The sequence below is a fragment of the Oncorhynchus gorbuscha genome, linkage group LG15 (assembly GCF_021184085.1).
Source record: "Oncorhynchus gorbuscha isolate QuinsamMale2020 ecotype Even-year linkage group LG15, OgorEven_v1.0, whole genome shotgun sequence".
NCBI lineage: Eukaryota > Metazoa > Chordata > Actinopteri > Salmoniformes > Salmonidae > Oncorhynchus > Oncorhynchus gorbuscha.
This window is the reverse complement of record NC_060187.1, coordinates 63,114,686-63,140,546: the sequence shown is the minus strand read 5'-3', so window position 1 is coordinate 63,140,546 and position 25,861 is coordinate 63,114,686. Positions and strand designations below refer to the sequence as shown.

General features: G+C 42.4%; 3 protein-coding genes across 7 annotated transcripts in view; 1 reads left to right on the top strand and 2 right to left on the bottom strand.

Moving 5' to 3' along the window:
* Positions 1-6,548, top strand: part of LOC123997697 (ral guanine nucleotide dissociation stimulator-like 2) — a 30,405-nt gene extending 23,857 nt beyond the window's left edge. For all 3 annotated transcript variants that reach the window (XM_046302173.1, XM_046302175.1, XM_046302174.1), the window contains 9 exons: positions 552-611; positions 1,009-1,095; positions 1,218-1,250; positions 1,545-1,666; positions 1,797-1,886; positions 3,240-3,333; positions 3,682-3,906; positions 4,138-4,252; positions 4,348-6,548. In XM_046302173.1, coding sequence (XP_046158129.1) covers positions 552-611; positions 1,009-1,095; positions 1,218-1,250; positions 1,545-1,666; positions 1,797-1,886; positions 3,240-3,333; positions 3,682-3,906; positions 4,138-4,252; positions 4,348-4,526 — 1,005 coding nt within the window. In that variant the 3' untranslated portion in view covers positions 4,527-6,548. The remainder of the gene's footprint in view (positions 1-551; positions 612-1,008; positions 1,096-1,217; positions 1,251-1,544; positions 1,667-1,796; positions 1,887-3,239; positions 3,334-3,681; positions 3,907-4,137; positions 4,253-4,347) is intronic.
* A 68-nt stretch (positions 6,549-6,616) lies between these two features.
* Positions 6,617-16,556, bottom strand: LOC123996736 (deoxyribonuclease-2-alpha-like). Of its 3 annotated transcripts, none has more exons than XM_046300374.1 (7): positions 16,393-16,556; positions 15,720-15,817; positions 15,379-15,547; positions 12,369-12,468; positions 12,015-12,179; positions 7,705-7,929; positions 6,617-7,545 (listed from the first exon to the last, which is right to left on the bottom strand). In XM_046300374.1, exons 2-7 carry the CDS (start codon positions 15,815-15,817, stop codon positions 7,127-7,129), a joined length of 1,176 nt encoding a protein of 391 aa, XP_046156330.1. In that variant the 5' UTR covers positions 16,393-16,556; the 3' UTR covers positions 6,617-7,126. The 3 variants fall into 3 exon arrangements, with proteins under 3 accessions (XP_046156330.1, XP_046156331.1, XP_046156332.1); XM_046300375.1 differs by lacking the exon at positions 16,393-16,556 and adding an exon at positions 16,214-16,375; XM_046300376.1 differs by lacking the exon at positions 16,393-16,556 and having other exon boundaries at positions 15,664-15,789.
* Positions 16,557-18,910: 2,354 nt separating this feature from the next.
* Positions 18,911-22,225, bottom strand: LOC123996583. Its single transcript, XM_046300061.1, has 5 exons — positions 22,041-22,225; positions 21,169-21,700; positions 20,693-20,852; positions 20,137-20,363; positions 18,911-19,530 (listed from the first exon to the last, which is right to left on the bottom strand). The coding sequence occupies exons 2-5, from the start codon at positions 21,676-21,678 to the stop codon at positions 19,390-19,392; spliced, it is 1,038 nt and encodes a 345-aa protein (XP_046156017.1). The 5' UTR covers positions 21,679-21,700; positions 22,041-22,225; the 3' UTR covers positions 18,911-19,389.
* Between the last annotated feature and the right edge of the window lie 3,636 nt (positions 22,226-25,861).

The following is a 25,861-nucleotide window of genomic DNA, read 5'->3' as shown; positions in this document are numbered from 1 at the left end:
GCTGCTTCCTTACCCTCTCAGTTTGTCTGGAATTGAGGGCCTACACAGTTACTACACAGGGTTTTAGAGCACATAGCCATGGTTCTTGTAACGATTGTCCTCTTCTTCTGACGAGGAGTAAGAGATGTCGGACCAATGTGCAGCGTGGTAAGTGTCCATAACGATACTTTATTTACATGATCACTAAACTACAAATAACAACGTGAATAACCGAAACAGACGAAACAGTCCAGTGTGGAACAAACACTGACACAGGAATCAATCACCCACAACTCAAAAGTGAAACCAGGCTACCTAAGTATGGTTCTCAATCAGGGACAACGATTGACAGTTGCCTCTGATTGAGAACCATACCAGGCCAAACACAGAAATCCCAAAACATAGAATAAGGAACATAGACAACCCACCCAACTCACGCCCTGACCATAATAAAACAAAGACATAACAAAAGAACTAAGGTCAGAACGTGACAGTTCTAAATTCTAGATTGTGTTCCAGATTATCATGCACCTAAGCATTGTCAAGCTTAGATGTTTGTCTGTGTTTTTCAGGAGGGCACTTCGAAGTTCGCCAACCTGGACGGAAAGATGACCAACAGGAGACAGATAGGGGTAATTGCTCTTCTTAGCGAGTTTGAAGTCACTCACAAAGCTCATAATTATTTTTGTCCTTGAAGGAAGAAGCATGGAATATACTGTACAAAGGCCATCAGATAACCCTTTGCTGACGTAATGCAATGCTGGTATTTCTTCAATAGAGGAATTGTTGATGGTTAAGTAAGGACAACTTGATATACAGTACATTCACAGGTCTTAACCCAAGGTTCTCCATCTTAACCCAAGGTTCTCCATCTTAACCCAAGGTTCTCCATCTTAACCCAAGGTTCTCCATTTTAACCCAAGGTTCTCCATTGAGCATGCATTGAGTAGGCTTCATCTGTGTCTGGGAAGCCTGAAGCCCTATGCCTCTGTTTTTCATCATTCTCCACCCCTCCCCTCTCTCACACAGTCCAGTGCCCAGGGCACAGTACCCTACCTGGGGATCTTCCTCACAGACCTCACCATGCTGGACGCGGCCGTCAAAGACAGACTAGAGGTGAGTCCCTTCATGTACTGTCATTTATCCCCCATCATGTGTCCAGCAACAGGAAGTTGGTCATAAGCTCTGGTGGTGAAGTTGCATTGACAGTGACATAATGTCCTGTTCCTCCATTTCAGAACGGCTACATCAACTTTGACAAGAGGAGACGAGTGAGTGATGCGGTCAGGGCCTTTGCAGGGCTGCTGTTTAAATTCCTCATCATCCGTTGTCCACATGTTATTCCAGGATCCAGACTAATTCATTAGCCTCTGGCTCAACATAGCAGATGGTCTTCATAAATTGCTTCTCTGTTGTGCCACTCATTAAACGCGTGGCAGTGTATTGAATTCTGAAGCAGTGCATTCATGCACATATTCATGTTTAACTTCTAGCATTTCAACTGATAATGTGCCATTAGTACTGGAGAGTCATTTGATGATAATGATTAGTTTTTCTCTTTGCAGGAGTTTGAGGTTTTAGCTCAGATCCGACTACTGCAGTCCTCCTGTAAAAACTGTGTTTTCCTCACCGACGAGGCATTCCTACAGTGGTACCAAAGTGTACCCTCGTTAAATGAAGAAGAAAGGTAAGCCGTGATTCTCTTTTGGTTTTTATTCATTTTACAATCAAACCATTCACGTTTGTACATACATGTTATTTCAAATTGAACTCTACAATTATGATGAATCGCTAATCACATTACATGATGTCTGCAGTTACAGACTGTCCAATGAAATTGAGGTGCCGTGCGAACCGAGCTCTGGTCGTACCCAGAACCCTACAGTCATCATCACACGGTGCCCAAAGTAATGAGGCTTATTATTACACTCTACACACAACATGCCGGTAGTATTCACTGCAGATCCCTTTCACTATGTATAGTGAAATACATTGGTTATATGGGCTCAGTACTATTGTAAAAGAATGGCCAGTCAGCATTTTCTGTGAACTATACTACACTACATGACCGAAAAGTATGTGGACACCTGCTCGTCAAACATCTCCTTCCAAAATCATGAGCATTAATATGGAGTTGGTCCCCCCCCCCCTTTGCTGCTATTACATCCTCCACTCTTCTGGGAAGGCTTTCCACTAGATGTAGGAACATTGCTGCGGGGACTTGCTTCCATTCAGCCACAAGTCGGGCACTGATGTTGGGCGATTAGGCCTGGCTCGCAGTTGGCGCTCCAATTCATCCCAAAGGTGTTCAGGAGATCAGGGCTCTGTGCAGGCCAGTCAAGTTCTTCCATACTGATCTCGACAAACCATTTCTGTATGGACCTCGCTTTTGTACACGGGGGCATTGTCATGCTGAAACAGGAAAGGGCCTTCCCAAAACTGTTGCCACAAAGTTGGAAGCACAGAATTGTCTAGAATGTCATTGTGTGCTAAAACATTAAGATTAAGAAACCCATTTCAGGAAGCTCCCAATGAACAGTTATTGTGCTGACGTTGCTTCCAGAGGCAGTTTGGAACTCGGCAGAGAGTGTTGCAACCGAGGACAGAAAGTGTTTTCAGCACTTGCCAGTCCAGTTCTGTGAGCTTGTGTGGCCTACAACTTCGTGGCTGAGCCGTTGTTGCTCCTAGATGTTTCCACTTCACAAAAACAGCACTTACAGTTGACCGGGGCAGCTCTAGCGGGACAGAAATTTAGTGAACTGACTTGTGGTAAAGGTGACATCCTATGACAGTGCCACATTGAAAGTCACTAAGCTCTTCTGTATGGGCCATTCTATTGGTAATGTTTGTCTACGTAGATTGCATGGCAGTGTGCTAGATTTTATACACCTGTCAGCAACGGGTGTGGCTGAAATAGCAGAATCCACTAATTTGAAGGGGTGTCCACATACTATATACTGTATATATAGTGACTATCTTGACTATCAAATTTGTAGTAATGTGGCCAAAAGTAATCAGTTGTGGAAAATTGACTTGGGGGGGTCTGGGGGTAAGTCCTCCGTACTTTTTTCCATAAAAAATATCCTCACACAGTGCAAGAGCTGGTATATTAACATGCAACATTGGAAAGAGCTGAAAGCCAAGCTTGTACATTTACTATGTATTTCTCAGGGGCTGAGTAAGATGTTTTGTAGGTTGTTGTCATGCATATTACAGTGCATGATGAACATATATGATATGATTCTCCCACCTCCTTACAGCCTGAATTCCTCCAGAACCAGCCTTGTTGCTGACAGTGACGGTCTTTTTGACTTCCCCTCCCCTGTCTGTCACTTTCTTTCCAAATTCACCAAGGTAATTACAAAATAAGACCTAATATTTCCAGTTATTTGACATACTTTCCCAAAAATATATTTGCATTGCCAGCTAGAATTGCAGAACATGCAATTACTATTCATGCTAAAATACTCGTAGTTATTGCTAAGTATTGTTCAGTAATCAAATATGATTACTGATGTTTTTAAACAAATGTTGTAAAAACATACAGAAGAGCACTTTTAAAAGAGGAAAAGCTTTGATCTTTTAATTCTCTTCTGTGTCTTTTTATTTGCTTTGGCCTTTATGCAACAGACACTTTTTATCTTGTCATATCAGTAAGTATAATGTTTTTTACAATTATTTTCATCACTATTATCATTTCAGCATATGAAATCCCCCTCAGTTTCCTGTCTGGATGTTGACTCCTCCCCTCCCACCAATGACCCCATCCCGTCTGCATTGACACCATCCACTCCCATTAAATCACATCGTCGATCAGTCTCCTGTGGCAACAATCCCACCAATAACAACAAAGGGTCTGAGCCTGATATGCGGATCGTCAGGATACGGATGGATTTACAAGATGGGAATATGTACAGAAGCATACTGGTACTGAGCTGAGATAATGACATATTGAGTTGAGATTTGATTAGAGATATTTGCCTTTTTTTGGTTTCAAATTATACACTGCACTGCACCCTAGACTCATGACTATTTACTTTAATCCACAAATATCCGTTAATGATAGTAATCCAAAACATTTCCTCAGGTTGTACACAGGATATTATAACTAGGAGTCAAGCTGTCTGATATCATTGTCCTTCTTCTCTGTTTCCTCAGGTGACAAGCAATGACAAGACGCCCACTGTGATCAGTTCTGCCTTAGAAAAACACAGTCAGGACCCCAAACAAGCATCCAGATATGAGCTGATTCAACTATTGCCCGAGGGAAAAGGTAAAGACATTTCTCAATCCGACCATACGAAATCCCTTTAACAATTCTCTGTTCATATTGATTGTAGTGATGACTTTTCTTGTTCTGCCCTGTAGAGTTGGTCATCCCTGCCACAGGAAACGTCTTCTATGCCATGACTTCCTCTAGTGTGGACTTCCTGCTGCGCAGACAAGGAGGAAACACCCCTTTTCGCTCTCAACCAATCAGCACAGAAACTAGTGCCACCTTTCCTCGAATCAAAGCCAAGGGGCGGAGACAGCTCTTTCCCAAATAGGCAATATCTGAGACATAATTTGGCTAGTGCTTCTCAAGGACAGGACACGATAAGTATGCAGGCAGATATCTCAGTGAGATGTGGCCTTGTCTTTCCTAATCTTTTTTCGAAGTGGAAACACATTCTGACCGAGCTTGTTCTAGCAAAATGTATCCTGAAACCTGTCCGAACTTGTTTGATGAACGTATTCTTATCTGCCTGTTTGTGTACACCAGGAAAGTCCATTAGTGTAGAAGGGTGCATGTCTCTCTCGTTGGCAATGCATACCACTGGAAATATACACCTAGAACAAGACCAATGCAAATCTTTAACAGATGGTGAATGATGCTGTTTTTTTAAGTCTCTCTGACCATTGGCATCTCATTTCCTATTTAACCAAATGGAATAGCCCTGTAACCAAGAGCAACTGAGGAATCCAAATCATCTTGAGTATTTCAGGAATGTGCCTCAGGTGCCATCCTAGAAATGAGTTGGTAGTAGAGACCTTCATTAAATCAGAGTTTGGGTGATATGACCCTATTTGAATTGACCGTGACCACAACAAAGTTTTACATTTCTCCATAGAGAGTGGATACAAGCAGGAATATGAATGATGGGGAGAGCACTGACAGACAGAGTCACTGAAACCTCTCATTATAGCAAAGCACGGGGGCTCATCAAAATGCTTTAACTATGTACTTTGTATGTATGCATATGTTTTTTTTTTAATGTACGGACGATGTCATGATTGTGTTTACATTCCCAAGGAGCTGTCAACAAGTGTCAGAATGACATGTTATTCATTGTTGAAGTGACATGAAATGTATGAAATTGCCTCAAACTGCAACCATTTCAAATGGGTCAAGTCGTGTCAAAGATATACATGATCATTTCGCTTGGGCTTTCTGCATACATATTGAATGATAGTTCTGGTAGTATCTTGTGTAAAATACAACACATTTACATATACAGCCTTGCCACTCCCACACAGAATATAGTCATATTATGAGTACTAACCATTAGGCATAACAGCATCAAACCACAAACTCTATCCTAAAACAATTCATGTGAAGACACTAATGAAAGTCCAGACTAGGTTGTGTGTATTGAAAAGATGTCTACCATCGCACCTTAATGCTATACTTTTCTAATACAGCATAAGCTCATCTTTATCAATGGTCTCTGAATGGGTATAGTTGGTAGCTGGAATGGAAGTCTGTCTGAAGAGTATTTCATCCAGGACTCCCAAAGTCAGTCCTCAAAGACCCATGCGAGGTTAGTGAGGGATTCTCACCAATCCCAGAATGATGATTAATTTATATTTTCTCTGATGTTTGATAGAGATCTGACAGCTATTAAGGTTTCATTATGCAATGTCTTTAGTCCAGGAACTGAATGTAGCGGGTTTTGCAGAAGGCTCTGCTTCTATCCCATGAGGATGAGACCAGTAGGAAGGAAAACCTGCACGCATAAGGGCACATGGGGGGGACACGTTGTCGGAGGCCCTAACTGGTGAACCCTTGTGAACTCTGGCCAGTGCTGTTGAAGTCTCTACTAAGGCTGAAGCATAGATACGGTAGTTCCAGGGAGAGGAGAGAGGATTCTGGGTAACGTAATTTGATGAAGTGTTAGCGCCAGGCTAAGCTACTGATTGTTTAGTGCCTTTCTCTCATTGGTGCTTGAGCCACTTAAAAGTGTCCCAAATGTCACCCTATTCCCTATATAGTGTATTACTTTTCACCAGAGCCCTATGGGACCTGGTCAAAAGTAGTGGGCTTAATAGGGTGCTATTTGACATGAAGCCTCTGTGATGTATGCATTGGAATGTAATAGTACATATGATGTACATTCACAGTGCTGTATAAGCTGGCATGTTTATGCACTACATATGCCCTGTTGTTTTTGTGTGATGCATTTCCTTTTTCTATGCATTTTGACGTGACAGTAATATGAGGAATTTCTATGCAACTTCCCGGATGTGTGCTGTAATTCTGCTGTGTCATTTCTTATCAAATAAATGTACAAAGATGTACATATAAAAGATTCAGACTGTGGTTTAGTATCTGGCTTGTTGGTGGGTGAGGAGGTTTAATGAAGAAACGTAGGCAAAATATTTGTGCACCCCACAACAGTACTTTCTTTATTGGGACAGAAGACAGTATCTTTGCCTGTTTCAAGCTAAAAGCTGAAAACGTCACCAAACATTTGACTAAAAAGTAAAATAAATAAATAAAGAAAAAACATTATACATACTTTAACGATCACTAAAAAATAGATAATAATCTACATAAAAAAAGGTTGAAAACAGACGCATATAAAATGTACCTGAGATCACAATCAACATTTCCTACATTCATTAGAAACTTATAGAACTACACAGAATGTAGCAAAGTGCTCATTGTTGAATTATTACAGGAGTGCCACTTCCCTTTCAAATATGTTTCAATTTATGAAACACTACAAAACTGCCATAAAAAAGTGAATTAGATGTTGGTACCTTATTAATCAACATTCCATGGGGTACCTTGAGGGGTACCTTGAGGGGTACCTTGAGCTCAATAATACTAATACACCTAGCTGCTCAGTGAACTGTGTGCATACTAGTAACTTTACACTGATGCTTACTGCTTCATATCTCCCTGGTAGTGCCTTGCATCCTCTACGTCCACATCACACCCACTAGTCCCTCCCCCGCACATTTCACACTCCAGCGCCGCTGTCCGATAGGCCTTCCACACCGTGGCGTCCTGCAGGCACACTGTCCCGCCCCCTCTCTTCTCCTCAGCCTCGTTCCGGTTGATGTCGCCCACACACACCCAGCCAGCAGCTCTATCCACCCCACCCCCGGTGGTACTCACGGCCCACTTGGAGTGGTCGTTGGAGGCCTTGAAGGTGATCCTCCCGCCTGGGGAGATAAGCTGGATGTCCAGGACCTTCCAGCCCAGGGAGCAGTCAGAGGGCAGGATGCCAGTGGAGCGGATCCAGAACTGGACTAGGAGGTCTGACTGGAGGGAGGGAGCCACCCAGGAGTGGTACAGATCTAATGGGAGTCAGGAGGGGAAATGGGGATATTGTGGTTAAATGTTGGGTCATTCACAACTACAAAACGGCAATGACATGAATGGTCATTCTAACCACGGAACAACACTTCAACAGTTAATTTTTTTTATAAACGAATAGTTTCTAAATTGTTCCTTACCATTATTGAATGATCTCCCCTTGGCAAAGCTGATGAACTCGGTTCCACCCAATGAGGTGAGAGGCACACTGCGATTGGATGCAGGTTGGGTGTGCGGTAAGTTGCTATAGGCCATCTGCCCTTGGCTGTTGTTACAGACGTCAGCCAGTGCGGGCACCAGAGAGGCCAAGGAAGCAGGGACACCACAGTCATACACATTGGGCTGGTTGATCTGCAACTGCTCTCCTGCAATGTAAAACATAATACATGTCAATTGAACACTTCAAACATTTCAATCAATGAATTGTGTAAAAAGTAAAGCAAATCATTATGAATTGACTGATCAATCTGTCTGTCTGTCTGTCTGTCTGTCTGTCTGTCTGTCTGTCTGTCTGTCTGTCTGTCTGTCTGTCTGTCTGTCTGTCTGTCTGTCTGTCTGTCTGTCTGTCTGTCTGTCTGTCTGTCTGTCTGTCTGTCTGTCTGTCTGTCTGTGCGATTCAATAGGCACCAAGCTCCAAGACAAGTACTATCTTAATCTATGACTTATTACATGACTTATTAGTATGATGACTTTTCAAAATGTTCAAACAGAGTAGCAGACAAATGCCTGTACGTATTAGACCACTGACTGTGGCTAAGATGAGATTTAAAATGTTTTAAGACAAGACAATGCTTTGAGTTCGATGGAAGTTGGCCTCCACTGAGAACTCCCATCACAATTTAATGACACTCATCTTAAGCTGAACAAAAAGATATACACAACACGTGAAGTGTTGGTCCCATGTTTCATGAGCTGAAATAAAAGATCCCAGAAATGTTCCATACACACAAAATGTTTTTTCTCTATAATGTTGTGCACTGTTAGTGAGCATTTCTCCTTTGCAAAGCTAATCCATCCACTTGATAGGTGTGGCATATCAAGAAGCTGATTAAACAGCATGATCATTACACAGGTGCACCTTGTACTGGGGACAATAAAATGCCACTCTAAGATGTGCAGTTTTTTCACACATTACAATGCCACAAATGTCTCAAGTTTTGAGGGAGCGTGCAATTGGCCTGCTGACTGCAGGAATATCCACCAGAGCTGTTACCAGATAATTGAATGTTAATTTCTCTACCATAAGCGGCATCCAACGTCATTTTAGAGAATTTGGCAGTATGTTCAACCGGCTTCACAACTGCAGACCACATGTATGACGTTGTGTGGGCGAGAGGTTTGTTGATGTCAACGTTGTGAACAGAGTATCAAATCAAATCAAACAGTGTAGACTTTACTGTGAAATTTGCCCTTAACCAACCACATGCGCCCTTAACCAACAGTGTAGAATACAAGTGTAGATTTTACTGTGAAATGTTACTTACAAGCCCTTAACCAACAGTGTAGACTTTATTGTGAAATGCTTACTGACAAGCCCTTAACCAACAGTGTAGACTTTACTGTGAAATGCTTACTGACAAGCCCTTAACCAACAGTGTAGACTTTACTGTGAAATGCTTACTTACAAGCCCTTAACCAACAGTGTAGACTTTACTGTGCCCTTAACCAACAGTGTAGACTTTACTGTGCAAATGCTTACTTACAAGCCCTTAACCAACAGTGTAGACTTTACTGTGAAATGCTGACTTACAAGCCCTTAACCAACAGTGACTTTAGAAACTTTACAAGCCCTTAACCAACAGTGAAATGCTGACTTACAAGCCCTTAACCAACAGTGTAGACTTTACTGACTTACAAGCCCTTAACCAAATGCTGACTTACAAGCCCTTAACCAACAGTGTAGACTTTACTGTGAAATGCTGACTTACAAGCCCTTAACCAACAGTGTAGACTTTACTGTGAAATGCTGACTTACAAGCCCTTAACCAACAGTGTAGACTTTACTGTGAAATGCTGACTTACAAGCCCTTAACCAACAGTGTAACCAACAGACTTTACTGTGAAATGCTGACTTACAAGCCCTTAACCAACAGTGTAGACTTTACTGTGAAATGCTGACTTACAAGCCCTTAACCAACAGTGTAGACTTTACTGTGAAATGCTGACTTACAAGCCCTTAACCAACAGTGTAGACTTTACTGTGAAATGCTGACTTACAAGCCCTTAACCAACAGTGTAGACTTTACTGTGAAATGCTGACTTACAAGCCCTTAACCAACAGTGTAGACTTTACTGTGAAATGCTGACTTACAAGCCCTTAACCAACAGTGTAGACTTTACTGTGAAATGCTGACTTACAAGCCCTTAACCAACAGTGTAGACTTTACTGTGAAATGCTGACTTACAAGCCCTTAACCAACAGTGTAGACTTTACTGTGAAATGCTGACTTACAAGCCCTTAACCAACAGTGTAGACTTTACTGTGAAATGCTGACTTACAAGCCCTTAACCAACAGTGTAGACTTTACTGTGAAATGCTGACTTACAAGCCCTTAACCAACAGTGTAGACTTTACTGTGAAATGCTGACTTACAAGCCCTTAACCAACAGTGTAGACTTTACTGTGAAATGCTGACTTACAAGACTTTACCCTTAACCAACAGTGTAGACTTTACTGTGAAATGCTGACTTACAAGCCCTTAACCAACAGTGTAGACTTTACTGTGAAATGCTGACTTACAAGCCCTTAACCAACTGTGAAATGCTGACTTACAAGCCCTTAACCAACAGTGTAGACTTTACTGTGAAATGCTGACTTACAAGCCCTTAACCAACAGTGTAGACTTTACTGTGAAATGCTGACTTACAAGCCCTTAACCAACAGTGTAGACTTTACTGTGAAATGCCCTTAACCAACAGTGTGACTGTGAAATGCTGACTTACAAGCCCTTAACCAACAGTGTAGACTTTACTGTGAAATGCTGACTTACAAGCCCTTAACCAACAGTGTGAAAGACTTTACAGTGTGACTTTACTGTGAAATGCTGACTTACAAGCCCTTAACCAACAGTGTAGACTTTACTGTGAAATGCTGACTTACAAGCCCTTAACCAAAGTGCAGTTCAAGAAGGAAGAAAATACTTACCAAGTAGATTAAAATAAAAAGTAATAATAAAAAGTAACACAATAAGAATAACAATAACGAGGCTATATACAGGGGCAACGGTACTGAGTCAGTGTGCGGGGGTACATGCTGGAGATGTTTCCTACCCTCACCACCTGGGGGCGGCCCGTCAGGAAGTCCAGGACCCAGATGCACAGGGCGGGGTCGAGACCCAGGGTCTCGAGCTTGATGACGAGTTTGGAGGGTACTATGGTGTTAAATGCTGAGCTGTAGTCGCTGAACAGCATTTTTACATAGGTATTCCTCTTGTCCAGATGGGTTAGGGCAGTGTGATTGTGATTGCGTCGTCAGTGGACCTATTGGGGCGGTAAGCAAATTGGAGTGGGTCTAGGGTGTCAGGTTGGGTGGAGGTGATATGATTCTTGACTAGTCTCTCAAAGCACTTCATGATGACGGAGGTGAGTGCTATGGGGCGATAGTCATTTAGCTCAGTTACCTTAGCTTTCTTGGGAACTGGAACGATGGTGGCCCACTTGAAGCATGTGGGAACAGCAGCCTGGGATAAGGATTGGCCAGCTGGTTTGTGCATGCTCTGAGGATGCGGCTATGGATGCCGGCAGCCTTGCGAGGGTTAACACGTTTAAATGCTTTACTCACTTTGGCTGCGGTGAAGGAGAGCCCGCAGGTTTTGGTAGCGGACATTGTCGTTGGTACTGTATTGTCCTCAAAGCGAGCAAAGAGGTTTTTTAGTTTGTCTGGGAGCAGGACATCCTGGTCCGCGACGGGGATGTTTTTTTTTTGTAGTCCATGATTGACTGTAGACCCTGCCACATACCTCTCGTGTCTGAGCCGTTGAATTGCAACTCTACTTTGTCTATATACTGACGCTTAGCTTGTTTGATTGCCATGCGGAGGGAATAGCTACACTGTTTGTATTCGGTCATGTTTCCAGTCACCTTGCCCTGATTGAAAGCAGTGGTTAGCGCTTTCAGTTTTGCACGAATGCTGCCACCAATCCACGGTTTCTGGTTGGAGAAGGTTTTAATAGTTGCTGTGGGTACAACATCACCGATGCACTTGCTAATAAACTCGCTCACCGAATCAGCGTATTCATCAATGTTATTATCCGACGCTATGGGGAACATATCCCAGTCGGATCGGGTTGTACGCACAGAGAGTCTGCCTCAGCATGAAACAGTGAAATAGAAATAGAAACAATTCACAGTTTCATGCATTATAACAGGGTGGATAATCCAAGATCCTTTTTCAGAATTCTATGGTAAACCTATAGTATTCCAAATGACTTTTACAGGATTACAGTCTTACCAATGGCCTGAAAGCGTTCCAGTGGGTAGGTCACACAGATGAAGTTCTGTCCGTTCTGTACACCACTACCTGGGTAGGAATATTGCCCGATTTCCTTTACAGGGGGGAAATGAGGGGTGCTGTGGACCAACCAGTAACCCTGTGTCTTGTCCAATAAGACAACACCTGAGATGGAGAGAGGGAGATACCAGTCACTCATTGAAAACTGAGTCATTTCACAACAGTACTTTCTTCTCTGACAAAAACATTAACATACTTCAAATGGAGTAGCTGGCCAGATGCCTGGGTGCTGAGATTAACATTATAATGTGATGCCTGTATACAGTATACAGCTGAGGTTTATATTGTCCTGACCTTTAGTGTGGCCACCTCGGCTACTAAGGAAACCAAATCCTCTTTCTCCCTCCTCGGGTGGTCTCTGGTCATTGTACAGGATGTATGCAATGTCTTCATTCTGCAAGGGAAAGTAGACACACTCATCATCAGAAGATATACACTTCCATGCATATTGTAAACTCTAAACTCAGAAACAAGGGTTATAGTGTCAATAGTGTTAGTTCCTTGATAACATCATGTGCTGTATTTATTTATCATGGCTGTCTGGTGGAAAAGAAAACTCCAATTGCTCTGAAAATTAGACAGTGAAACAAGCAACCCACAAAAAGTTATAGTTCCACATTTCTATTTTCTGTGTCATTCTGTCTCATTCAACTGTGACAAAAAAACAGCCGCCAGCTACCAAAAATAGCTGCTAAATAAATACTGCTATGTGTTACTTCAAATGAAACTGATAAGGCTGTGTATTTACCACCTCAGACAGATGCTGGCACGAAGACCGCACTCACTCAGCTGTATAAGGAAATAAGCAAACAGGAAACCACTCACCCAGAGGCGGTGCTCCTAGTGGCCGGAGACTTTAATGCAGGGAAACTTAAATCAGTTCTACCAAATTTCTATCAACATGTTAAATGTGCAACCAGAGGGAAAACCATTCTAGATCACCTGTACTCCACACACAGAGACGCGTACAAACTCTCCCTCGCCCTCTATTTGGTAAATCCGACCACAACTCTATCCACCTGATTCCTGCTTACAAGCAAAAATTAAAGCAGGAAGCACCAGTGACTCGGTCTATAAAAAAGTGGTTGGTCAGATGAAGCAGATGCTAAGCTAAAGGACTGTTTTGATAGCACAGACTGGAACATGTTCCAAGCTAAATCACTTCTATGCTCGCTCTGAGGGCAAGCAACACAGAGGCATGCATGAGAGCATCAACTGTTCCGGACGACTGTGTGAACACGCTCTCCGTAGCCGACGTGAGTAAGACCTTTAAACAGGTCAACATATACAAGGCTGCGTGGGCCAGATGGATTACCAGGACGTGTGCTCCGGGCATGTGCTGACCAACTGGCAGGTGTCTTCACTGACATTTTCAACATGTCCCTGATTGAGTCTGTAATACCAACATGTTTCAAGCAGACCACCATAGTCCCTTTGCCCAAGAACACAAAGGCAACCTGCCTAAATGACTATAGACCCATAGCACTCACGTCCGTAGCCATGAAGTGCTTTGAAAGGTTGGTCATGGCTCACATCAACACCATTATCCCAGAAACCCTAGAACCACTCCAATTTGCATACCGCCTAAACAAATCCACAGATGATGCAATCTCTATTGCACTCCACACTGCCGTTTCCCACCTGGACAAAAGGAACACTTATGTGAGAATGCTATTCATTGACTACAACTCAGCGTTCAACACCATAGTACCCTCAAAGCTCATCACTAAGCTAAGGATCCTGTGACTAAACACCTCCCTCTGCAACTGGATTCTGGACTTCCTGATGGGCCGCCCCCAGGTGGTAAGGGTAGGTAGCAACACATCTGCCACGCTGATCCTCAACACTGGAGCTCCACAGGTGTTCGTGCTCAGTCCCCTCCTGTACTCCCCGTTCACCCACGACTGCATGGCCAGGCACAACTCCAACAACATCATTAGGTTTGCAGACAACACAACAGTGGTAGGCCTGATCACAGACAACGACAAGACAGCCTACAAGGAGGAGGTCAGAGACCTGGCCATGTTGTGCCAGAATAACAACCTATCCCTCAATGTAGCCAAGACCAAGGAGATGATTGTGGACTACAGGAAAAGGAGGACCAAGCACGCTCCCATTCTCATCGACGGGGCTGTAGTGGAGCAGGTTGAGAGCTTCAAGTTCCTCGGTGTCCACATCAACAACAAACTAGAATGGTCCAAACACACCAAGACAGTCGTGAAGAGAGCACAACAAAGCCTATTCTCCCACAAGAAACGAAAAAGATTTGGCATGGGTCCTGAGATCCTCAAAAGGTTCTACAGCTGCAACATCGAGAGCATCCTGACTGGTTGCGTCATTGCCTGGTATGGCAATTGCTCGGCCTCTGACCGCAAGGCACTACAGAGGGTAGTGTGTACGGCCCAGTACATTACTGGGGCTAAGCTGACTGCCATCCAGGACCTCTACACCAGGCAGTGTCAGAAGAAGGCCTGAAAAATTGTCAAAGACCCCAGCCACCCCAGTCATAGACTGTTCTCTCTACTACCGCATGGCAAGCGGTACCGGAGTTCAAAGTCTAGGACAAAAAGGCTTCTCAAGTTTTTACCCCCAAGCCATAAGACCCCTGAACAGGTAGTCAAATGTCTACCCGGACTATTTGCATTGTGTGCCCTCCCCCAACCCATCTTTTTACCCTGCTGCTACTCTGTTTATCATAAATGCATAGTCACTTTAACTATACAGTCATGTACATACTACCTCAATTGGGCCGACCAACCAGTGCTCCCGCACAGTGGCTAACCGGGCTATCTGCATTGTGTCCCGCCACCCATCAACCCCTCTTGTACGCTACTGCTACTCTCTGTTCATCATATATGCATAGTCACTTCAACAATATCTACATGTACATACTACCTCAATCAGCCTGCCTAACTGACTGTCTGTATGTAGCCTCGCTACTGTATATAGCCTGTCTTTTAATGTTGTTTTATTTCATGACTTACCTATTGTTCACCTAACACCTTTTTTGCACTATTGGTTAGAGCCTGTAAGTAAGCATTTCACGTGACAAATAAACTTTCATTTGAAAACACTCAAAAACTATCTTTTGGTATTTTTTTCATTAGTCCACTGTTGATACAGTCCCAAAATGGTTTGCATGTCAGCAGTCAAGTTTCAAGATATTGGACTTCCAAGAAACAAAGTGTCACCGGTCATATCAACATGAAAAAAATTTTTGGGCCTGTATCAACAGGTAGTTTTTGAGTGAATTTTCCCTTTAAGTTTCACAGCTCATTCAAATGAATAATAGAAGGAACCAGACCTTCCCCTGCTCATACAGCTGGCCCACTGTCCTCCCCAGGGCTCCAGAGCTGTCATTCACCAACACTTTTCCATCCGTCCATCCCTCGCTCCCTTTGTCCATCAGTAGATAACTCTGTCCATCGTTGGGAAATTCACGATCAACATGGGGGAGTTTGTAGAGATAGAACCTGAGAGAGAAAGCAACAGAGAGAGAGAAGGAGAGATAGAGTTTGATTCTCAGTACTTTGCGTTGTTCTTGCACACCTTGCTATGCACATTGTCTGTGACTAAGTAGCTAACAGACCTAAGGGAAGAAGGTCATATCAGTTCAATCTTCAGTCTGCCCAGAACTGTTCTCACCAGTCAACAGCTTCCCCTTCATCATTGTAACAGGAGATAGGTGAGGTGCCTCCCTCTCCTGGTTGAAACAGGATCAGCAGGACAACAAGTGACAACATCTGAAGCGAAAGCAATGAGGTCAAAATAGTTTTAGGAACTGTGAAAAACTATTGCCAAAATGGCAACTTCAACATTTGTTGACTAAAATGGAAAAGGGTGGCTGTAGAACAAGAAGAGAACGCAGCGATGCATTACAAATTGCATCAGTAGCGAAAGTTGGTGTTACAATTATGTTACAATGTTGTTACAATGTATCAGAAGTAAACTAACAAAAAATATCCGATTTTTCATTGAGTTGATATCTAATTGATTTGTCAATTGCTTTAGAAATAATTAGAATGAAGCATAACCCATGCAAACGAAACGTATAGAGTTGAATACACCTGCTAACGTTATAGCCTATGCCAAATGTGCCCCATTGAAAATTCTAATTTCGACATCAACACGTATCCCACCTTTGAGTAGACAAGAACTTGACAATTATGCTGATTCTACAGCTTTTCCGTATCCACGTGATCTTTGATTGTGGCGAACTATTCCATTTCTAAAGTCGAGATACATCCTTGTTTTGAAGTACGATGTCACGGAGCGGGCTTAAGGTCACGAGTTAATGACAATAGTTTGCTTTACCTACCCTTCTGCTAGCTCAGTTCCAGGGCGCCTTCAACGCCTAGTGGAGGATCTCGCACTAACGCCCTGGACCAGAGGCACTCTTCTGCCTTTTACACATGGGGAACAACCGAGGTGAAGACAGCTTCGGGTTGGATATTCGCCTGTAGTTATCCTTACATAAACCAACAGCAGTTAGGGACCGTCAACATAGTGACAAATCAAAATGTTCACATTTCAATAGGTCTTTAACCATTACTCCTAAAACCTTAAAAACTGGTTGTAGCTAACCCGATGGCATAGACAAACACTGCACACACTTTGTTTTGTTGATTTTCAACTTGCACTATTTTAAATTATGTATTTACATTTTTGAATTTCAATAGCTCATTGGTCATATGACCTAGTGACTTCAACTATTCAGAATGTCCAATGACTACCCTTCTATATTGCACACCCTTTAGTTTGTCCATTTTCATCTCACATAATTTTACATAAACTTTTCAAAATTTAGAATTTCAATAGCTACTTGGTCATGTGACGTAGTGATGTAGGTACATTTCTGTGAAGAGTTATGAGGGTTGTGATATGGGTCAAATATTTTAAGGGATCAATACATTTCTATATTGCTTCCCCAGTATCTGCATGAACCATCAGGCCAAGTGTTTTTGCTTGACCCTGCTGGACAGAAAGAGAATGAGAAATCAGAACACTGCATTCAAATTCAGGTCTTAGTTATTCCATTGTACTGGATCGAATACATATTATCATTTCACATACATTCATAAGTGTAATAAAAAAATTATGACCTACTGTGAAAAACTCTCTTGGCTGCTGGCTCTGTCACTTTCAGACATGCGCAGAGCAGACTGAAATGGGAAGGGTAGCTCTTGACTTGAACCACAAGGGTTCTCTGTAAAGAGAGAGTAATCCAAAAGGCACAGACACACCCTTTGACTTTGAATTGGCACCGTTGACCTGTATGTATTCTCTCCTGCTTGGCTCTGTGTTACACAGTCTGGCAGTCTGACTAAAGTGCCAGAGGTATGAGGAGACATCCTCCTTTGTATTTATGGGAACAAATATTTTCTAACACTTTGGATCCTATTCTTGGACAGTTAGAAGACACAATGCATCAACGCAACAACAACAAAAATAATACTAATTACTGTCCATCAGCAACCTCAACCTTGTGGGTCTGTGGGTGTTTGGGCAAATAAAGTGCCAACTCAATTCTACCAGTGACAAGTCTCTCATTCCCCTATGAACAAGGACACAGGGCAATAGTTTTTAATCTAAACCAGACCTTTTTTACTGAAGTAGACTGGGGCATAAATGAAATTACCTTTACTACTAAATTACTACTAGATTATTGTGATAAGAAAAACAGCATACACATTTGGCTTGTGTATTAATTTGCCTATAACTAATCAGAATTCCCTTATGTTTACACAAAAAAGAGAATACTTCAAAATGAGAAGATCCTGCCATGGATAAGACAACTGGGTGGACATAAAGTGGAAAGGAGGGGTATTAACACACACCATGCAGCAGGACACCTTCATCTGTGGGGTCTTTGCAATGCAGGTTTGATAGCTATATTTTCAATTCTGAATGGTTAGCTGTTATGTGACAATTAGGTCAAAACTCTATTTTATGGGCCTCCTGGGTGGTCTAGGGCACTGCATCGCAGTGCTAGCTGCGCCACCAGAGACTCAGTGGGGCGACGCACAATTGGCCTAGCGTCGTCTGGGTTAGGGAGGGTTTGGCCGGTAGGGATATCCTTGTCTCATCGTGCACTAGCGACTCCTGTGGCGGGCCGGGCGCAGTGCACGCTAACCAGGTCGCCAGGTGCACGGTGTTTCCTCCGACACATTGGTGCGGCTGGCTTCCGGGTTGGATGCGCGCTGTGTTAAGAAGCAGTGCGGCTTGGTTGGGTTGTGTTTCGGAGGACGCATGGCTTTCGACCTTCGTCTCTCCTGAGCCCGTACGGGAGTTGTAGCGATGAGACAAGATAGTAACTACTAACAATTGGATACCACGAAAAGGGTATCATCCCCTCCCAAATTGATATGGAACTTTCAAAAACACATGGAGCAACTGTGAAAATAAATTACTGAGGATATACTAAAATGTCTGGTATGTAATGACATTTAATTCAAAGTAAATGTCAATTATTTATTTTTATGTAGTGGTGTGGGAAAGCCATATGTTCAGTTTATGCCTATGATTTCAGAGTTCACAAGAGTGTGCAATATAGAAGGCTGTCAGTGTACATTCTGCACCATGTTTGAAGTCAGTAGGTCACATGACCAAGGAGCTATTGAAATTTTACATTTGGAAAAACTCCTACTTGAGCCTAACAGCCCAGTTGTCTAGAAAAGTTGGTTTCTGTAAACAGCACTAGTGCATTGCAACACTGTAATGTAAAGGCAGATATATTTTGTTTGACAAATGAATAATGAATATTGAGTGGTCCAGTAGACAAAGGCTGAGGGACTTTATCGTAAGCGTTCTCAGGGAACAACTAGAAACACTCTTGATGCAAGTCTTTAACACATAGTTTATTCTCGTGAGCTGTATTCAAATATAACATGGAAACACAAACACTCTCATTCATACTCATTCACTGCTGCGCTGGGCAAAACTCATTTCCTCAAATTGCAATAAACACATTTGAAGCACCCAAAAGCGTTTGGGGTTTTGAATATCATCCAAATTATTGTGCAGTCAACATACAAATCTGCCCACTCTGTAAGCTTAATATCATACAACAAACATTGGAATTAGTCTCTATAGCATTATGCAACTGAATTGACACCTCTGTTATTCACATACAATTTTTTTAATGAAATTACTGATGCAGTCATCGATACAGATGGTACTGTCAGCTCAGACCATAACAGAACAAAATGGTCATGCCTGGTCTGGCCAGGTGAATAAGAAGCAAAAGCCATTGCTCTATAGGGCTACACCACATACTCTGAGCCATTTGAGCCCATCTCTCCAGCATGTGTCTCTCTCAGGTTCCCACAATCCCAGGCAGCTCAGTCCTCTGGTCCTCCATGCGTCCTCCCTGGACACTCAGCAGTAAGGAAAAGAAGTCTTCATCATCCATAGGGCCCGGGGCCACACTGCGCTGTTCCTCCAGCCTACCCTGGGCCTGAAGTACAGAGACAGACAGAAACACCACATGGCTTGATGCCTATTTTACACTGGACCTGAGGTACGGAGACGAGACATTACGCCTACGTAACACCACATGACATGGTATGTTGTTACACCATACAACATAATACCTAAAGCCCATGTTACAGCACATGACACACAGGTGTAGGATATTCATTTGACCAGTAGAATAATCCTGCAGCAACAGCATTTGAATGTTTAGTCCATAATGTTGCATGATCGGTGGTTAGGCTATAAACTGGCAAAAATTAAGCTACATGAAAATGACAATACTGTTAATATAACTGTGTTAGTGCTGGTGTTTGTTCATTTATGTAAATCATGAAGCTCATCTGCATTTTTTGGGCTGCAGGAAAATTCTCAGCAACAACAGAGTGGCCAAATGAAGATCCTTCATCTGTAATGACAATGTAGCACTGTAACATGATATCAACGTAACACCATATGACATGATGCCTACATTATATTTTGCTTATGACAAGAACAAAATAATGTTTTGGTCACATTGACTATGGGCAGCTTGGGTGATTGAAGTCATTTAAGAACACATTCTTAATTATCATGATGGCCAGTTACTTACCTGCGACATGAGAATCATATTGTACAAGTCCTCGTTCTGCACTGCAATTGGAGCAGACTTTTTGGGCTTTGTATCTTTTACACTGCTCCGCTTCTTATTGGCTTTCGGCTTAGGCGGTGGGGTGTCATGTAGTTCCGCCCGCTGGTCGTCAAGCCGACGGCCTTGGGAGGTAGCCAGCAAGTCAAAGAACTCATCTCTCTGCAGCGAGGTCATTGAGGAGAAATGCACTGTTGGGAATGAAAGAGGAGAAAATAGAGTGTAGACATGCTTCATTTAGTGGCCTAGTTTCATTTGGTGTCCTAGTTAATCATTCAAGCAATATTATTTCAATATTTCACCAATGTACAGAAGACATCCTAATATCTGTCCCTGCCACAGTTATATGATAGAAGTGCTTCAATGGATGTTGGTACAGTACAGTTATTTACAGCTTTTCCCCTTCATGAGTCAGCGTGTTTATGGGGAAACAAGGGAAGCTAATTGCAACAGCTTTTATGTTTACCACAGTCACTTAGTTAGTTATGATTACAGGGAGGTTTTTTTCACATTCTATCACCTCTGTGGGCTCTGTGGGCTGGAATGTAGGTGTTGGGTTCAGAATGGCACCTTCTCCTTCCTCTGAACGAGCACCGCTGGTCATTGAGTCGTCTTCCTTCTTGCAGAGTAAAAACCAGGTCATACAGAGCGTCTGGGAAGTAAGGGGTTAACCGTTGAGCCTGGGAAAGACAGGTGGCAGGTGGCAGAAAGAGTAGCCATTATCAAGAATTTCAAAATGGGTGGTATCACTACTCATTTCAAACACGCTGGCATTTCCACACCTACAAATTCTGTAACCACAAAATGTACCCCTCATTCTTCCACCACTGGGATGTTGTTTGATCTTTTTCTATATGTGAAAGAAAACCCTTCTACATCAAAAACTAATGCAACATCAACAATGTTTAGACTGGTATTTGGTCACTAACGGAATTATTGTAATTGTGGGCACAAGGGAAATTTCTGTATTTTTTAGTGAAAGCAAATGTTATAAACCTGTTTTTGGGCATGCTCTGGGCTCAGCGTATCTTTGGGCAACTGGTCAGAGGGAAGATGTATATTTGTGCCAACTTGTAATCCTTGTGATGGTTTGTCCGTCTCCAAATCTTGTTCTGCTGTTTTGTATTTTTCTGTTATATCCACCATCACCATCCCCTCTTTCTTGCATTCCATTTTCTGTCTATCCATTACCAATTCATCCATCCCTTTAATGTGCTCAACCCCCTCCACTGTCCCAGTCTCTCCTTTTGCTTGACTTATTTGGTTATCCTTTTTTCTTTTGTCTCCATCTCCACTTTCAGTGTTGGCTTTTCCAATCTGTCCATGTCTGGCGGTGGCATCCTCTTCCGCACTGGAGTCTTCATCGTTGCTCTTGCCTGTTATTGGCTCTGTCCCTCCCTCAACAACTCTCTCAACATCCCCCTCCTTAATAATGATTAGATCCTCCAAATGCTTCTCTTCAACTGTTTCAACTTTGACCCCTGGGTATTCCATGACAACATCCATTTACGTCTGTCTCAATGTAAACCTGACAGAAATGAGATAAGACAAATATATCAACTGAAGTTCTGTTGTACATTATTAGGATTGTTTAACTGGTTGTAAGAAAATGTTTTAGGTAATCTAATAGAGTTTCTTAAAATGTTAACTCGCAACAACACATGTAGAAGACCTCTCGTTTGACATAGACTGAACGGCCACTGTATCTGTAAGCATAATATAGTAGAATCTCAAGACTGGTGTTTATGAAAAACCAGGACTGGTTTCCTGCTCACTTCTTTAAGGCACTAAATTCCTATCTTGGATTGTACTTGCCCGCCTGCTAATCATTACCTTACCCACCCACACTCTCAATAAGTCTATCGTACCTGTGTTTGGCTGGAGTTCAGTTTCTGATAAACATCATCTTCTTGTGTCCACACTGATTAGGGATGGCATCACTGATTCACGACAGTTTTCTTCGTGAGAACTAATTCCTATCAGTTATGCTTCACATATCACCGTGACAAGCTCTTTCTCACTCTCTCTCTGCCTGCCTGTCAGCCCTCTAGTCTCTTCCTGTTCCTCTTACCCCAACCCACCCCTATTTATTTGTCCCCTATCTCTTTACGTCATGGCATTATAAGATATTACTGTAAAAAGTGAAGTGGTGCGATGTTATAGCCAGTGGTGTGATGATATCAAATAGCCTTGTTTTTAAACAAAGCCAAATCTCATAATTTGAGATGAACATCAGAAAGGGGGAAATGGCTATGAAGTTTTGCTCTGCTCATGTTGCATTTTCAGCCGAACAGCATACAGTCAGAAACAGCAACATGTTGAAACAGGCCCACTGTTATTCTGACAGGGGCTGTGGTTTGACATACTTCCTGTTGACTTGCAGCTAAAGGAGAAGTAGACAAAGTGTGAGAGAGAGAGAGAGAGAGAGAGAGAGAGAGAGAGAGAGAGAGAGAGAGAGAGAGAGAGAGAGAGAGAGAGAGAGAGAGAGAGAGAGAGAGAGAGAGAGTCAGATGTGAGATGTAAGATGTTGATTCTTTTTGGTGAAGTGAGAGAACTGCGGGGAGGGTAATTGTTCATTTGGGTATATTCATATATGACTTGTCTGAACTATTCTGTAGTTCAAAAAGTGTTCTGCTGTTGTGTATGAAACTTGATCACTGTGAATTAATTTGTCAAATTTGTCAAATCTATTAATATCGTGAAGTGCATGTATTGGCTGTATTGTCCTGTGTGGTGAGAGTAGGCAACAACACATCTGCCACACTGACTCTCAAACTCTTTTGACTCATCACATACACAGCTGCTACTGCTTATTATCTATCCTCTTGCCTAGTCACTTTACCCCAACCTACAGTTGAAGTCGGAAGTGTACATACACCATAGCCAAATATATTTAAACTCAGTTTTTCACAATTCCTGACATTTAATCCTAGTAAAAATTCCCTGTCTTAGGTCAGTTAGGATCACCAGTTTATTTTAAGAATTTGAAATGTCAGAAAAATAGTAGAGAGAATTAGTTATTTCAGCTTTATTTCTTTCATCACATACCCAGTGGGTCAGAAGTTTACATACACTCAATTGGTATTTGGTAGCATTGCCTTTAAATTGTTTAACTTGGGTCAAACGTTTCAGGTAGCCTTCCACAAGCTTCACACAATAAGTTGGGTGAATTTTGGCCCATTCCTCCTGACAGAGCTGGTGTAACTGAGTCAGGTTTGTAGGCCTCCTTGCTTGCACATGCTTTTTCAGTTCTGCCCACAAATGTTCTATGGGATTGAGGTCAGAGCTTTGTTATGGCCACTCCAATACCTTGACTTTGTTGTCCTTAAGCCATTTTTCAACAACTTTGGAAGAATACTTGGGGTTATTGTCCACTTGGAAGACCCATTTGCAACCAAGCTTTAACTTCCTGACTGATGTCTTGAGATGTTGCTTCAATATATCCACATAATTTTCCTACCTCATGACATCTATTTTGTGAAGTGCACCAGGTCCTCCTGCAGCAAAGCACTCCACCACATGATGCTGCCACCCCTGTGCTTCACAGTTGGGATGGTGTTCTTCGGCTTGCAAGCCTCCCCTTTTTCCTCCAAACAAAACAATGGTCATTATGGCCAAACAGTTATATTTTTATTTCATAAGACCAGAGGACATTTCTCCAAAAAGTATGATTTTTGTCCCCATGTGCAGTTGCAAACCTTTGCTGTTGTTTTGGGATTAATTTGCACTTTTCGCACCAAAGTGCGTTCACCTCTAGGAGACAGAACACGTCTCCTCCCTGAGGGGTATGACGGCTGCGTGGTCGCATGGTGTTTATACCTCCGTACTATTGTTTGTTCAAATGAACGTGGTACCTTCAAGCATTTGGAAATTGCTCCCAAGGATGAACCAGACTTGTGGAGGTCTACAATTTTTTGGCTGATTTCTTTTGATTTTCCCATGATGTCAAGCAAAGAGGTAGGTTTTAAGGTAGGCCTTGAAAAACATCCACAGGTACACCTCCAATGGACTCAAATTATGTTAATTTGCCTATCAGAAGCTTCGAAAGCCATGACATTTTCTGGAATTTTCCAAGCTGTTTAAATGCACAGTCAACTTAGTGTATGTAAACTTCTGACCCACTGGAATTGTGATACAGTGAATTATAAGTGAAATAATCTGTCTGTAAACAAGTGTTGGAAAATTACCTTTTAAATAAGAATAAAAGAGAGCCGCACACTCTAGGAGCTCAGATGCAAAAAAAATATTTCGAAACGTTGGTAATTAAATTTTTGCATCTGAGCTCCTAGAGTGTGCGGTTCTCTTTTATTCTTATTTTCAAGTGTTCTACTCCACTAGCCAGCACCTCACCTAAATAGGTGTGTGTATCTTTTCTTCTAGAACTTTAAAATTCCTTGTGTCATGCACAAAGTAGATGTCCTAACCGACTTGCCAAAACTACAGTTTGTTAACAAGAAATTTGTGGAGTGGTTGAAAAACGATTTTTAATGACTCCAACCTAAGTGTATTTAAACTTCCGACTTCAAATGTATATGTAAATCTACCTCAGTTACCTCCTAGTAACCCCTGCATGTCAACTCAACAGGGTTCAATTCTCTGGCTGACTCTTTTCTCTGTATATATCAACGATGTCGCTCTTGCTGGGGGTGATTCCCTGATCCACTCCTACGCAGACGACACCATTCTGTATACATCTGGCCCTTCTTTGGACACTGTGTTAACGAACCTCCAAACGAGCTTCAATGCCATACAACACTCCTTTCGTGGCCTCCAACTGCTCTTAAACACTAGTAAAACTAAATGCATGCTTTTCAACCGATCGCTGCCCGCACCCGCCCGTCTGACTAGCATCACTACTCTGGACGGTTCTGACTTAAAATATGTGGACAACTACAAATACCTAGATGTCTGGCTAGACTGTAAACTTTCTTTCCAAACTCGTATTAAACATCTCCAATCCAAAATGAAATCTAGATTCATAAACTGACTATCCTACCGATCCGGCGATATCATTTACAAATAGACTCCAACACTCTACTCAGCAAACTGGATGCAGTCTATCACAGTGCCACCACCACTGCGACCTGTATGCTCTCGTTGGCTGGCCCTCGATACATATTCGTTGCCAGACCCACAGGCTCCAGGTCATCTATAAGTCTTTGCTAGGTAAAGCTCCGCCTTATCTCAGCTCACTGGTCACGATAACAACACCCACCCGTAGCACGCGCTCCAGCAGGTATATTTCACCGGTCACCCCCAAAGCCAATTCCTCGTTCGGCCGCCTTTCCTTCCAGTTCTCTGCTGACAATGACTGGAACGAATTACAAAAATCGCTGAAATTGGAGACTTATATCTCCCTCACTAACTTTAAACATCAGCTTTCTGAGCAGCTAACTGATCGCTGCAGCTGTACACAGCCCATCTGTAAATAGCCCATCCAATCTACCTATCTCATCCCCATATTGTTTTTATTTACTTTTTTCTCTTTTGCACACCAGTATTTTCTACTTGCACATCATCATCTGCTCATCTATCACTCCAGTGTTCATTTGCTAAATTGTAATTACTTCGCTACTATGGCCTATTTATTGCCTTACCTCCTCACGCCAGTTGCACACACTGTATATATACTTTTTTATTTATTCTATTGTGTTATTGACTGTACGTTTGTTTATTCCATGTGTAACTC

What these genes read in the sequence shown, in the direction of transcription:
- LOC123996736 (XM_046300374.1), bottom strand. Translation starts at nt 15,817, where the DNA reads ATGTTGTCACTTGTTGTCCTGCTGATCCTGTTTCAACCAGGAGAGGGA. An exon ending in AGCTGTATGAGCAGGGGAAG is followed by an intron (nt 12,469 to 15,378) that starts GTCTGGTTCCTT and finishes TTTCCCTTGCAG; the next exon opens with AATGAAGACATTGCATACAT. An exon ending in GGGGAGATCATTCAATAATG is followed by an intron (nt 7,546 to 7,704) that starts GTAAGGAACAAT and finishes GACTCCCATTAG; the next exon opens with ATCTGTACCACTCCTGGGTG.
- LOC123996583 (XM_046300061.1), bottom strand. Translation starts at nt 21,678, where the DNA reads ATGGATGTTGTCATGGAATACCCAGGGGTCAAAGTTGAAACAGTTGAA. An exon ending in AGCCCACAGAGCCCACAGAG is followed by an intron (nt 20,364 to 20,692) that starts GTGATAGAATGT and finishes CATTCCCAACAG; the next exon opens with TGCATTTCTCCTCAATGACC. An exon ending in ATATGATTCTCATGTCGCAG is followed by an intron (nt 19,531 to 20,136) that starts GTAAGTAACTGG and finishes TCTGTACTTCAG; the next exon opens with GCCCAGGGTAGGCTGGAGGA.